A 12,971-nucleotide genomic window follows, 5' to 3' on the forward strand; every position below is an offset into this window, starting at 1 on the left:
GTCCAGATTGAAATCCCTAAATCATTACATTGTTTTTGATGACAATCATTTTTTTTAATCCCTTTAAAATTGCTTTTTCCATTAACCCCCCCCCCCCCTTCCATCTTGGCAAGTAGATTGAGATTGAGTCATCGTAGTAGCGCAAGTTACAAGTATAACTTTCTCTTGACGAAAAGGGACCAAGTTTATGCCATTAAGTTACTTGTTTTTTTATGACAAAGGGCTTTCCTGTCAAGGGTCGATTTAAAAATATGGTAAAGCTGGAGAAGGTTTCATTATTGATGTTCTCAATAGTTGAGCGTTAGTATTCACTCAGATATCAGTTCCACTTTAAGCCCTGTGTGTTTGGGAAAAAGACGCTGGTAATTCTGAAATTGTCATGACGAGGAGGTGACAAATAGTGAAACAGAGAGGAAATTAATAATAAGTTAAATAAATAAAAAGCTGCATCAAAATGAATTCAGTAATCCCTGCATTTTTGTGGCCCCTTGAATAAGTTTATGAGAAACTCATGTAAAACTCAAACCTTTTAGTTTTCCTTTTAATGTAACGGGCCAGTCAAAAAGAGTTCCTTATAGTCTCTTTTCCAGTTTACCTTTTTTTAGATGAATAAAAAAAAAACAAACAAACCTAAAAGTCACCTGGAACTCGTCTACTTTTCAAGTAATTTATTTAGATTTCTTTTTTTTAATTTACACGTTTAGGTAATTCTTGAGTGACGTTTATCTTCATTTTGATCAAAATCAAATTACGAACTTTGCATTTTACCTTCTAAATGCAGATCAGTGACCTTTAGGGTCAATAACAACCTATAGTCTTACTTTCTTACTTCCTCTGTATTTGAAAGTTGTTGAAACTCCCACAGATGATACGACCCTCTGTTATGATCCTTGCTTCATTGGCACAAAGTATATAACAATAATTGAATGCAGTTATTCATGCAGTTTAAGCTGTTAAGACGTCTTGAAATGTGTCCTGAAAGAAGAAGTTGTACTGGCCGTATCTCTGCACTGACACGTTTAAGTACTTCTGTTGTGACTGTAAACCCTGAAGCTTTGATTCTTGTGATTATTCAGGAGAGGCCGGTCCGGCTTCAGTTTCGCTACGACGACCACATCCTTCCTCTGCCCGCGCTTTTGGTCTCATGCTGTTGCAATGAGCAAAACTCTGAAGCTGAGAGGTTAGCAGATCATACCTTGTCTTTATAAAACATATAAATACAAATCTCAACAGAGGAAAACAAACACAAAAGTACTTAAAAGAGAGATCTCAAGAAAAGAGCGATCAAATCCAGCTGTGGGTCCTTGAGAAATGTCATCCGTGCGACGTGTGGAAAAAAAAAAAAGGTTGTAAAAACAGACGAGAAAACATTTGTGGTGGCTGTCGAGGAGGTGGGGCGTCGAGATGAAGCCGTTCCTATCAAATGAAATTTAAAATGGACTTTTAGAAATCTGAGGTAATCAGCCGCAGGGAGTCTGAATAGCGGCGAAACCTCAAAATGGCAAAAAAAAAATCAAAAAGTCTGCGTTTGATTTAAAGGAAAAATGCACCTGTAGAACGACACTGTCGCACGCCTACCGGTTCTTGCATTATTAGCACATAATAGTTAGTCTTTACGGACTGTAAAATCAACCTACATAATATTGGAAATTCTTTGGGATAGTTAAGTAAGCTAATTTCAGACTTGGAAATGTGAATGTGATTTTTTTTTTCTGTTTTGGGAGGTCATGGGGAAAAAAAAAAAAAAAAAAATCAGATTGTACTGTTTTTCTACTATTATTTAAAAGGCGATTCATTGAAGGTTGACTAATTTAAAAAACAAAATTAAGGCTTTAAGAACCAATGTGCGGCAGTTTTCAATACTGGGATCTAGTAAATGTGTTTTCTCTTTGAGCGACTCATTAGCATGTTTACATTGTTTGATTTAGAAGTTGTACAGTAATACTTTAAAAATCATCTGATATAATTTACATCACTTTTCTGTTCTGCTCTGAATCCAAGAGGTCACATTCAACAACGCTTCTTCTCTAATATCACTCATGTTTCTCAATCTTAGATATTACATCCTCACACTGTTCTTGACATTGAACCTTTCCTTACATGTCTCCCAATTAATGCAAAATTATATATATTTTTCTTTTCACTTTCTAAATATAAATAACGTAACTTCTCCAAAAGTTTTGTTCTTGCTCATTTTTTTCTCGTTTAATGAGCACCTGAATATCCATGGAACCGCTGAGAAAGAAATCCGGTTCATCTCTTCAAGTAAGACTTTTTAAGCACCGTTGGCAAAACGTATCAAAAGTAAGGATATTTTTGAATGCAGGTTTTAAATAAGAATGTAGTTTGATTGAGGCTACACAACTGATCGGACCCGAGACAGATGAGCGTTTTATCCACATAATAATGTACGCTGAGGAAAAATGTGTCTTGTCGAAACAGCGACATGAATTGTGAGGGCATTCTGACAGTATTGCTGGATTCTTTTTGTGTGTATTTTTCCTTTAAATGGCCCATAATATCATTCACTTCTCCATTCTATATGAAACATCTGAATGAAAGGCGTGACTAATAATCCTTTTGATGGGAAACTGCAAAAATTATTTAGAAACTGAAAAAAAAAAAAGCGCTGATTGTCTGTGAACATTTCGAATCCTCTGCTTTCTTCCCGTTCTCGTCCTTTTTTTTTTTTTTTTTAGCGAAAAAAGGCGGCTATCGACCGGTGATTCTCTTAGTTAATGCAGTGTGAGAAAGAGGATCCTTCGACAGGAGTCCGGTTCGAGTGCTCCTTAAGACCCGGGAGTTCTGATCCTGTCTCGCTGTCTCATCTACATTCAGGCGCACGTCACCGCTCACGCGCAGAGGTAGCAGCGGTTGAGCGTCTCAAAGGTTGTGTGGAGAGTTTAAAAAAAAAAAAAAAAAAAAAAAATCACTGAGTCGACCTCTGACCTCGGCAGCTCACGAAGTGGTCGAAATCCCGCAATGGGAGTGAATATCCGTGTAAAACTGAGCTGCGGACCTGGTTATGATTTTTTTTTTTTCCTCGCTCAGGAGTCAAGATGAGCAGACTGAAACCCCTCATGACAGTCGGCTACAAAAGAGTTAGCTTAGCTTAGCATATAGGTCGAGGATATTTTGACTTGAACCCGTCTTTAGCTCGGAAAATTAAGACATCCCCTCCGAATCTCGAGTCGCGTTGCATCCATAATATTCTTTTAGACAACCTGTGCATGTGAGACTTGACGGCCAGCAGGGAATACAGTGAAACCCCCGAAAACAAATCGCGTTTTATAAGGGGAAAGTACGCATTTGGAGACTCAACAGCCATGACCTTGATTATTTACACAGCTGTTTTAAACCACCGAAGGAAGAAACGTAGTTTGTGTGCGAGTCGGAGGTGAGGTTCGCCACCCCAGATCTGATAGATTATGAAGTCATTTGGTTCAGCAGCAACCGCGGCCACTTTAATGGCTCTTTCTAGTCTTATATGTTAGCTAAGCCTAAACTCAGAATATAAATTGATTTACTCATTTGCCGCTGGAATTGGTCGTTAATGTCGAACGTTTCCTTTGACAATAGAAGCACATCGTGTTGATAATCGCCACCAAAAGTCAAAATACATCTACTTTATAAATCCTGGAGATAAACTTTTTAATTAACTAGTTATTGCCAACGTTACCCTCTTCTCTATGTCGGAGTCAAGATTTAACTGTAGTGTGTCACCGTTACAGTCACGTAGGTAAATGTTCTCATTTTCGATGGTGAGATGGCTTCAGAAGAAAGCATTCCAAACTGTTCTAAAGGAAATCAAGATCATGTGAGTTGCTTTATAAAAGTGGAGCATAAAGAAAAGGAAAAAAAAACTGTTTGGAATTTAGTACGAAATTTTGTTTGGAGGTCTTTTTCTACAAACCTTACCCCGCGTTTTTGTTTCAAAATGTAAAACGGTCAGCCCAGCGACTGACTAACTGTAACCAAAGACAGGCAACAGCTAAACATCTGTCCGTCCGTCACGCGTGCGAGATCAACTGAAGTTTGTTTTTTTTTTTTCACGGGGGGGGTCGGGATGGGAGGGGGTCACATTATCAGACGAGGCCTTGTTATTCTGTCCCGTTCTCTTTGTCTGCTGGTTTCGGTGGACTTCCTGCGTTGTTTATTCCCCCAATATTTTGAAAGAACTCCTGCATTCTCATGGCTCCGATCCTCGAAATAATTTGCGGATCCCCGACGATGAATAGAGTCGGACCTCCACCATCGCCGTTAAAAAAAAAAAAAAAAAAAAAAAAATTTTGATGACGTTTCCTCAGAGAGGGTTCGCGACTTCATGGCTCTTCCTCGGAGTGGATGATATGAACAGAAGAACTCGCCTTGCAGGTGCAAACAATTTTTGTCTTTTTTTGATGTGAGCCCCCCCCCAGACCCCCCAGACCCCTTCTCCGAACCCCCCCCCCTCCACGCCCGCCACCTCGTAACCAATCCATCAGTCCCGCTGCTGCAGTGTCTCATCTCGGCCCGTGCAGTGCAGAAACGACGGGAGACTGCTGGCTGCCGCTGGGCTGAGATACGGGCGGCCACATCGGCGCCGGCTGCATGTGGTGGTGGAAGTGGTGGTGCAGGTGCGGGCCGGTGGGCGACTGCGGCGGCAGCCACGCCGGCTGGTGGCCGGGCGGTGACGAGGCCCAGAAGGAAGGGAAGCCCGATGTGGAGGATGGCGTCGGCGGCGAGCACGCCATGGGGGCCTGGCCGGGGCCGGCGCCGGCTCCGGGGACGCATTCTGACGTCCGCAGTTTGGAGAACATGGTGATGGCGTCGGGGAAGTTGGGCGGGGTCGCGGGGGTGTTTCGGGGCGTGCACATCTGTGAGAAGAAAAAAAAAAACAAAAACGATTCTTTTAACATTTATTTCAAAAGTGGGTTCAGATTAAAACTTTTTTTTTGACTAGAAACCTGCTTTTTGCATTGATTGAAAATGTAAAAACAAAACAAGTACCGCTTATTGTATCAACTGTCATGGTCAGGTTTAATTCAAAAGCGCCAAAACACGACGCGGTTGTCTCATGACGCTTTCCATGTAGAGCAGATCTGGACCAGGGTCTTGAAAATGATTGTCAAACCCCATTGTTTTCTGAACGACAAGGAAAAACTGACTTTTGCTGGACAGAAACCTTCTGTCTTGACCAGTTGGGATAGAAAGACAGAGCAAGAAGGGGCTTCTGATGAAGGAATGTGACAGGAAGAGACCAGACAGTGACTTCTTAAATACCAAAAATGGGGCTCAGACTTCTCATTATTCATTGAAAAAAAAAAACACAGCCTTTAGTCACAGAAACAAAACAGTGTTTCACACATTCACGTCCTTTTCCTGCATCCAATACTGGCATGTTTTTTAACAGTTTGTTGGCTTTCAGACCCAATCCTTTGCTGAATTTCTGTCACCCGATTTTTTTTTTTAAGCTTAGCAGAACGCGGCCTGGTACCCAGGATATTATGGTCTGGCGGAATTCAGTGGCTGCACAAAGCTGTTCTCCTAGGTGAAACGGATCTGCAGTTTATCGCGTACAGATCGGTCTCGGGTTTCGGCTGTGTGCGGAAATAAATCTGGACGGGATGCGAATTCGGTATCAGCCTGCAGGGTTGGCATCTCGGTGGGCCGATCCTGTCGCCGCCGGGTCCTGCGGACTCACAGCTATCTAGAGATACTTCCCTCATCGCATCGTCTTCACTTTTCGTTAACTAGGTTCCCCGGTGCTGAATCATTGTGATACGCTTGAGCGTCGTTTAAATCGTGAAACAATTATCATGAGGTTTATTTTCAGCCCAGGACTGACTTTCACAGATCTCTGGTCTGAGTCCGGATTTAAACAAGTATGGATTTGGGACCGTCCCCACCTGCTAGTGGTGCTTTGCATAATGTTGTTTTATGAAGAAAACCCCCAAAACCAAAGTATTATTTTTTTTTTATCTGTGTGTGTGTGTGTGTGTGGGGGGCGGGGGGTTGTACTTGTGCTACTAATTGCTATATCATCTGTCAGTAAGAAACCACGACCTCAAATGTAGTTTCGTGTTGCCGTTTATCTAAAAACCACAGATAGTGCTAAATGTTTGTATTAGTTGGGTTTCGGTTGTTTTTTGGAAACGACAATCTCTCGCGGTGAGAACGGCTGCCGGATTGAAGTGTAAACACACATGGATCAGTTTGCGTCCTGAAATAGTGGAGGGGGGTGGAGGGGAGGGTTGCCTCAGCTGTGCAGCAGGGGGCGCGGGGGAGGGGGAGGGGTATATTTAGACTGTTTGTCAAGAGGGAAACACATGTGAACATGCAGAGATCACATGTGTGCAGGATGAAGCCCGGTGGAGTAAAACCCCACCCTGAGCCAGGGGGCGGGGGCTGTCACACGCTCACGCACCGGAGAACCGATGGCGACGTCACAAACCCGCGTTTGCAACCCGACGCCCCCCGGAGTAAAACCGGGATCAATGACGAACTTCGCCGAGGGGGTTTTCAAAATGAACGGATCATTGATTTGTGTTTGGAAAAAAATATATAAAGCCCCTTTTTCTCCTTTTCTTAATGTATCAGCTGATTCTTCTAAGAACACAGTAGCGAACCACAGATGAATCAAAAAAAAAAAAAAAAAAAAGGAAAAAACCTTTGTAACATCCAACTTCTTAAACTTCTAGTAAAGAGACACGATGAGCTGATGCAAAAAGGTTTTTGTTTTCTTTTTAATTTGGGTCATTTCTACTGCCTGTATACCTCCGAACTAAATCCCTGTCTCAGTTGGTTTGGTTTCAGGTATCCAATAATTCCACAAATGTGCACAGATTAAACACTGCTGTGGACACAACAGGCTGGACACACAACCAGCCAGCGACGGAGAATCCAACACATTAGCTCCGGAACAACGAGTGACGGCACTCTTAACCGAAAAGGCAATCAGGTAAATGGAACGACTCCCAGTTGACAAAAGGAAAATGTAAACAGATGCATTGCCACATATCGTCAGCAAAAGCGTGTTTCTTTGACGCTGAAGCTGCAAATTGTGTTTACATTTCTCTATTGTCTACAATCAACATACTGATCAATACAGCCATCTTTTACTCATTTAAAGGGAAATTTCTGAATTGAGATCCATTTTTGATTCATGAACTGTTGAAAAAAAAAACTATATTGATTTCCTGAACATCTTCAATGAAGTGTCGTTTACTTCGCTTTGTTTATCCTCTTCTTCCCATTTGTTGTTGTTGTTGTTAGCTTTTTTTGTTGTTGCTTTTTTTTTCTTGTTACAGCGCTTTTTATGAGATGCATGTCTCACAGTCAGGGCGGATTGCAAAAACACACGCGTTGCATGACGAGCCTCTCGCTGCTGCGGCGATGCAAAAATCTGACAAAGTATCATTCGTCCATCACCATTCAGTGTGTTGCAACATCTTAAGAGTTGATTTTGCTCAATTGAGAACAGACTAAACGCCACATGCGCAAATGCAAGAATACAACAGCTACCCTTCTCTGCAGCCCCTTGGCGGGGGGAGGGGGGGGGGGACCAGACAGATTCCAGGGGGGAAACAGCTGGTTGGATGGTGTGAAAGAGATGACTGGGGTCCAAACAGCTGAAGACAAACGTGCTCACTGTGGTTGTAATTACGATACAAGAATGATTTCATTCACAAAAGAATAATCAAGAGAGGTTAATTACGGAGGCGTCGGCTGCTGTAACCGATGACACGCCACCTGAACGCTGTTATTGTGCTTTCACACCTCGCTCAAATGTCTTCGACACAGGAACCTTTGCACAAATGTGGTCTGATTTCTAGAGCCTAACGCGCCAAGAGACAATTAAAAATACCCAGTTGATTGAAACGTGTTTGGAGATGAAAACGCACAAAAGTAAACTGGAGCTGGTGAACAACCGGTACAGGTTGTGTCACACCCACACACACACACACAGATCTGTGTCTTTTCCTTTTTACACCCTCCTGACGGGGATTTCTTGGCCAGTTTCACCAAACTGACCACACAAAGAACTTGAGACGGTCTCAGTCCAGTTAGGACAAATATACTACAAGGGTTGGCGGTCGGGGTGCGATCCAAACAGGATTCTGCCAAACTACACAGTGAGTCAGTTGAGGATTTGTAGATTTAAAAAGAAAAAAAACAGCCACATGAAAACACAGGCTGTCATTATTTACTGTCCTGCTCCTCTCCAGATACACTGATAGAGCCTCCTTTCCAAATGTCAAAAATAAAAAACCACTAACATCTGGCTTTTGACTGCTATGGAACACGTTTAATCATCCTGAGTCACATGACTTTTGCAGCCATCACTGTTTTAAAACCCCCTGCCTTGAATCAGCGGCCACGGAAACATGACACCCAAAACAGAAAAGGCTGATTCCTGCCCGGGATTCCTTTTTTTCCAACCTTGGAAAATAGCTAATTCTCTTGAGCACTTGGAAAAGCTTCGGACCCGGAAAGCAAATGAGGTAAAAGATGTAATGGTTTAAAAAAAAAAAAAAGAAAGGCTTCTGCTGTTTCCCCAGGTTTTTTTTTGTCTTGATGTCAGTGTTTTTGTGACGTCAGGCACCACACAGGAGGGACAGTGGGACACAGAACATTTACTCGCACTGGAACTTCCTGATATGGAGCCTCCGACCTCCGACCCACACGTCACCTGTGAGTATTTGTGGACTGCGAAGTCGGTTTGGACAGATTGCGGTCGGCCTTTTCGGGGTGTGGAGGTCAAACTCACCATCTGATGGTGACTTGGGATGTTGGCCTCCTGGAAAAACGAGCTTAGAGCAGTCTGAGGAGAGAAAGAGATGGGAGATGCTGGTAATTAAACTGTGCAGAAAAATAATTTTATACACCCAGCATTGAAACATCAGTTCTGTAGCAGTTCAGTTGAAAGCTCTTTGAATGTTCGCTTTCAGGTTCAAGTGTGTGTGTGTGTGTACACTTAGCTATAAATACATATATACATACTATATTACAAACATTATGGAATATCAAGCACACATCCACATAGAGTGCTATTGCTTCTTCCGCTTGTAATGGAAATATCTGGATCCTTCGCTGTCAGTCACTAAACGTGTACCTGTTTCCGAGAGGGTTTGTGTAAAATTACTTTTTAAAGCCCCTTACACGAAAACAGCTGTGGCCCAAAAAAAAATCTTAACAGCGATTTGAAACAGTAACACACCAGCGGGGTGAGAAAAAACAAAAAGTAAAGCTCCTTGGCAACAACCGACACTTTACATGCCAACAATCATGCCTTTAAAAGGACACAAAATGGAAAATGCCCAATAATTAATTCTATTCAACGTTTTGGTTATAATCAGCCACGTAAAAGAAAACATGTTTTTTTAACAGGAGCGTATTATAAAACACTTTAGGGATTATGAATGGAGTGTTTTAATAATTACTCCAATGCAAAATAAACGCAATGTTTACCTACTAAAAGTTTTGACGTAATATCGACTGCAACTTACACTTCCTTTATTGGCAAACAGTGTCTGACCTGCACAGACAGTCTCGTTTAGCCCGGTAAAATATCGGATTTAGAGATGTTAGGGGAGTTTTATACTCAGTGGGTGAGCGTAGACACATAAAGGAGTCCCACACGCAGAATTAGTCGTGTAGTGAGTTTGTTTTGCGACTGAGAGAGGGCTCCATTTTGGCTCGCTGGAGCCCCCTCCCCCATCGTCTGGTTGTTTGACAACAGCAGCGGCAGCGCAGGAATGTCTGTCGTACAACGTGAGACACATATCAAAGCGCGGAGGTTCAGTGGTGCCTTTGTGCAGGGAACGAGGCTGTGCTGTTCTTCTTTGTCTGCCGACGCTTTGTTTTGCGGACCCGGCATTCGGTGTTCGCCGCTCTCCCAGGCCATGCTGTCAACCCCCTGCTTCCTGCTGCTGCAAACACAAACAGTAACCTACAGCAGCCCACCAGCAGCTTAAAGGCCTTTCAAGATTTGGGGGGTGATTTCACTTCCTCTGCGGTGACAAAACAAGACGGGTTATGTAATATGAGGAATCGTTTATAGCGTTTGAAAAGGAGGAAGATTTACTTTGTCTTGTTGTAGGAAGTGTTTTAAACTGATCCAATAAAACACTAACAGACAAATGCAAAGAATCCCACTGAGCTGATACTCAATACCGCGTCACACAACTAAATTCATTTTCTATTTCTTCGAGATATTGTGTTTATTTTTCAGTGCACTTCCTGGTCATTTAACTGGTTTCCATTCAAACTTTAAATCTGATTATTATCTCCATTCTGATTAATCTTCAGGCTACTTCAAAACCAATTCCAGTCATTTTTGTCAATACGTCACGAGCAAATGCAATAATAGTTTTCTCAGAAAAGGCTGCATACAAATTGCTGTGGAATTTTGTACAAAATAGCAACAAAGAACTAATAAGAGGTTGGAAAATGGATATGAAACTGTCATATGTAGGAGAAAATACCAAATGAAAGTTGCAAAGATCATAGTTTGCTTTTATTCTGTTCTGATAAAATGAATTATGGAAGTGCCGGTATCATATTGACTTCCAAGAAGGTTTGTTTTTATGCCATTTAAAATGGCCACAAATGATAACTTATCAATTTGTTATTGTTTGTCTTGCCAAATTTAGATCAGAGGTAAAAGTAGACGTGGAAAATCCAGAACTTCACAGAAAAATAGTAATTTCAAGCGAGTAAAAGGCAACACTTTTGACCCTCATGTGATGTTCATAAGACAGGAACACTTGAGAACAAACAACAATAAACTATTGACCAAAAAAGTAAGAAAAAAAAAACCCAACAACTCCAAATACAGCCACACTGGCAGTTCTTGACTGTTTCCCTGCTGTTTGTCTGGTTGATTCCGTGTTGTTTTGCTGTCCAGGTAACACATGGAGGTTAATGACTAACGGAGAACAATGTGTTACTGTTACTGAACAGCTGCTGTGCAAGATGGGTCCGTCTGACCTCTATCTGCTCGCTATAACCACCATAAGTAGAACTGTCGCATATTTTCCCCTTCGGTTGCACCAGGAATATCCTGTGCCTGCTGATGATTCAAGAGAAAGTCTCAGCGCTGTTCAACTGGGAGGGATTGTGAATGTTTACAGAGCTGAGCTGAACTGAGTTAACCAGCTAGACCTGTTGTCCGTAGGAACGCGCTATCAGCCGGGCCAGACTGAGGCAGTGTTTTGACTCTCCACAATGAAAACAAACGTCTGTTTGAGCCCTGTGACCACAGCGAAGCAGGAGTTTGCCTCGGTCGAACAAACTAAAAACAACAAAATCACATCGGTTGTGTAGATGTGACATAAACGAATCATCATCAAAAACACAATCAGAGATATATGCAAAATAATAACAGACAGAATTACAAACTGAATAGTGAGACTTGGGTGGGGGCCTTGTGAACTACAGGCTTTTGAAAGTAAAGTTGATTACAAAAACGCTCTGTTCCTTAAAAAAGACCCCCATTTTGGATACATCTGATCATTCTTCTGTGAGAATATTGCAAAAGAAATGGAAATTTTACTGCAACACCTCGTTTACTTGAAGTGAGCAATTGCTGATATTCCATATTGGGTTTTGCTGATTTTTTCAAACGTTTCCTGTGATTATGAAAACATTTGGTGGTTGTAGTGAAACATCTAGTGAGGAACACATGCTCTCCTCATCCTTGTTTATGAACCGCCTTTCCATAGTTTTTAGGAATTCTTTCATGTCTCAAAATAAGCTCGTTTAAGCGTTAAAGTCTAAAGCTGAGTGGATTATCCTGGCAACAGCTCGGCTGATGACACAGAGGATTCATGACGGGAATGTAAACAAAAACGGCCACTGAGGGAAGCACCACGTCCTCAAGGCTAACAGCTAACGTGGCTAATGTTAGCCACAACGACGCATGGTAGTGAAGTAAGACGCCGAATATTCAAGATGCAAAGGGTTAGCGGGGACACGCCTTGGATTAAACAGATTCCCGGGGGAGAGTTGAAGGCATACATTGATATCAGGCGGAATAAACCACACTCTCACCTCAAACTGCCAGTGGGCCGCTTGGAGAAGCTGCTTCGCCTGATCGGCGGCGCATCCGGCCGTCAAAACAAACTGGTTTATCATCACTTGGTGCCTGAGCTCGTCCATATTCACCGACATAGCCGCTTCTTTTCGCACTCTGAACAGACTACACAACAAATACAAGTGTGGAGTGGGTTCGACGGCTGTGGAGCTTCACGCCCGGCCGTCCTGCTGCTGCTGTCTCCCCCCGTTGACTCTCCCGTCGGTCCGCAGACTTCAGCAGCCACAACAATATTTTCATGTCATCACCAACAACAAGCGGGAGACGGCCGCTGATTGGTCCGTTTAGCAGCGAGGAAATGTTGCGGCCAACGCTTATTGGCTGGGAGGTGAGAAGCAAAAATAATTGGTGCGCTTGTTTTGTATCACTACACACACCGAGTGGGCGGAGCTACGTAGTTACAGATGAAAACCGCCCACACGAATTGTCCGGTTTATTTATCCAAACCTTTTCTTTCTGCGCGATATGCTAATGTCATGTGTGGGCGGCTGGTTCACAGTTACCATAAGTAAACACAGAGAGCGTCCAATAAATGTTTCTTAGAATACATTTAAAATATTAAGCTGGTGTGAAAAGGCCAAAAGCAACATCTGAAACCATCCTATTGTCATCCCTAATGTTGTTGTCTATTTATTCGTGGATTTTTTTCATTTTTTATTTTTTTTGTCTGGCGATACCCTGTCTTCTGCCTTTCTATTTATATTTTTCTTATATTTATATCCATATTTATTTCCTTTTTTTGACATAACCGTCAGGACAAGGAATTACTCCAATGGGGATCAATAAAGTTGATCTAATCATATAATAAGAATAAGAATAAGAATAAGAATAAGAACAACTTTATTTATCCCGAAGGAAATTGTTGTGCCAGAGTTTCAAGTAAAACATAACAATA

General features: G+C 42.2%; 1 protein-coding gene across 1 annotated transcript; it reads right to left on the minus strand.

Annotated features, from left to right (window-relative positions):
* Positions 1 to 4,461: 4,461 nt before the first annotated feature.
* On the minus strand, positions 4,462 to 12,299 carry ubald2 (UBA-like domain containing 2). The gene is made up of 3 exons (XM_086154160.1): positions 12,034 to 12,299; positions 8,750 to 8,803; positions 4,462 to 4,856 (listed from the first exon to the last, which is right to left on the minus strand). The coding sequence occupies exons 1-3, from the start codon at positions 12,151 to 12,153 to the stop codon at positions 4,503 to 4,505; spliced, it is 528 nt and encodes a 175-aa protein (XP_086010286.1). The 5' UTR covers positions 12,154 to 12,299; the 3' UTR covers positions 4,462 to 4,502.
* Positions 12,300 to 12,971: the final 672 nt, after the last annotated feature.

The sequence above is a fragment of the Fistularia commersonii genome, chromosome 10, assembly GCF_037954325.1.
Source record: "Fistularia commersonii isolate RoL2024-O1a breed Wild chromosome 10, RoL_Fcom_v1.0, whole genome shotgun sequence".
NCBI lineage: Eukaryota > Metazoa > Chordata > Actinopteri > Syngnathiformes > Fistulariidae > Fistularia > Fistularia commersonii.

Excerpts from the sequence above, each read along its gene's own strand:
- ubald2 (XM_086154160.1), bottom strand. The coding sequence starts at position 12,153 with ATGTCGGTGAATATGGACGAGCTCAGGCACCAAGTGATGATAAACCAG. Across the intron at positions 8,804-12,033 it reads CGGCCCACTGGCAGTTTGAG|ACTGCTCTAAGCTCGTTTTT; the intron begins GTGAGAGTGTGG and ends TTCTCTCCTCAG. Across the intron at positions 4,857-8,749 it reads TCCCAAGTCACCATCAGATG|ATGTGCACGCCCCGAAACAC; the intron begins GTGAGTTTGACC and ends TTCTTCTCACAG.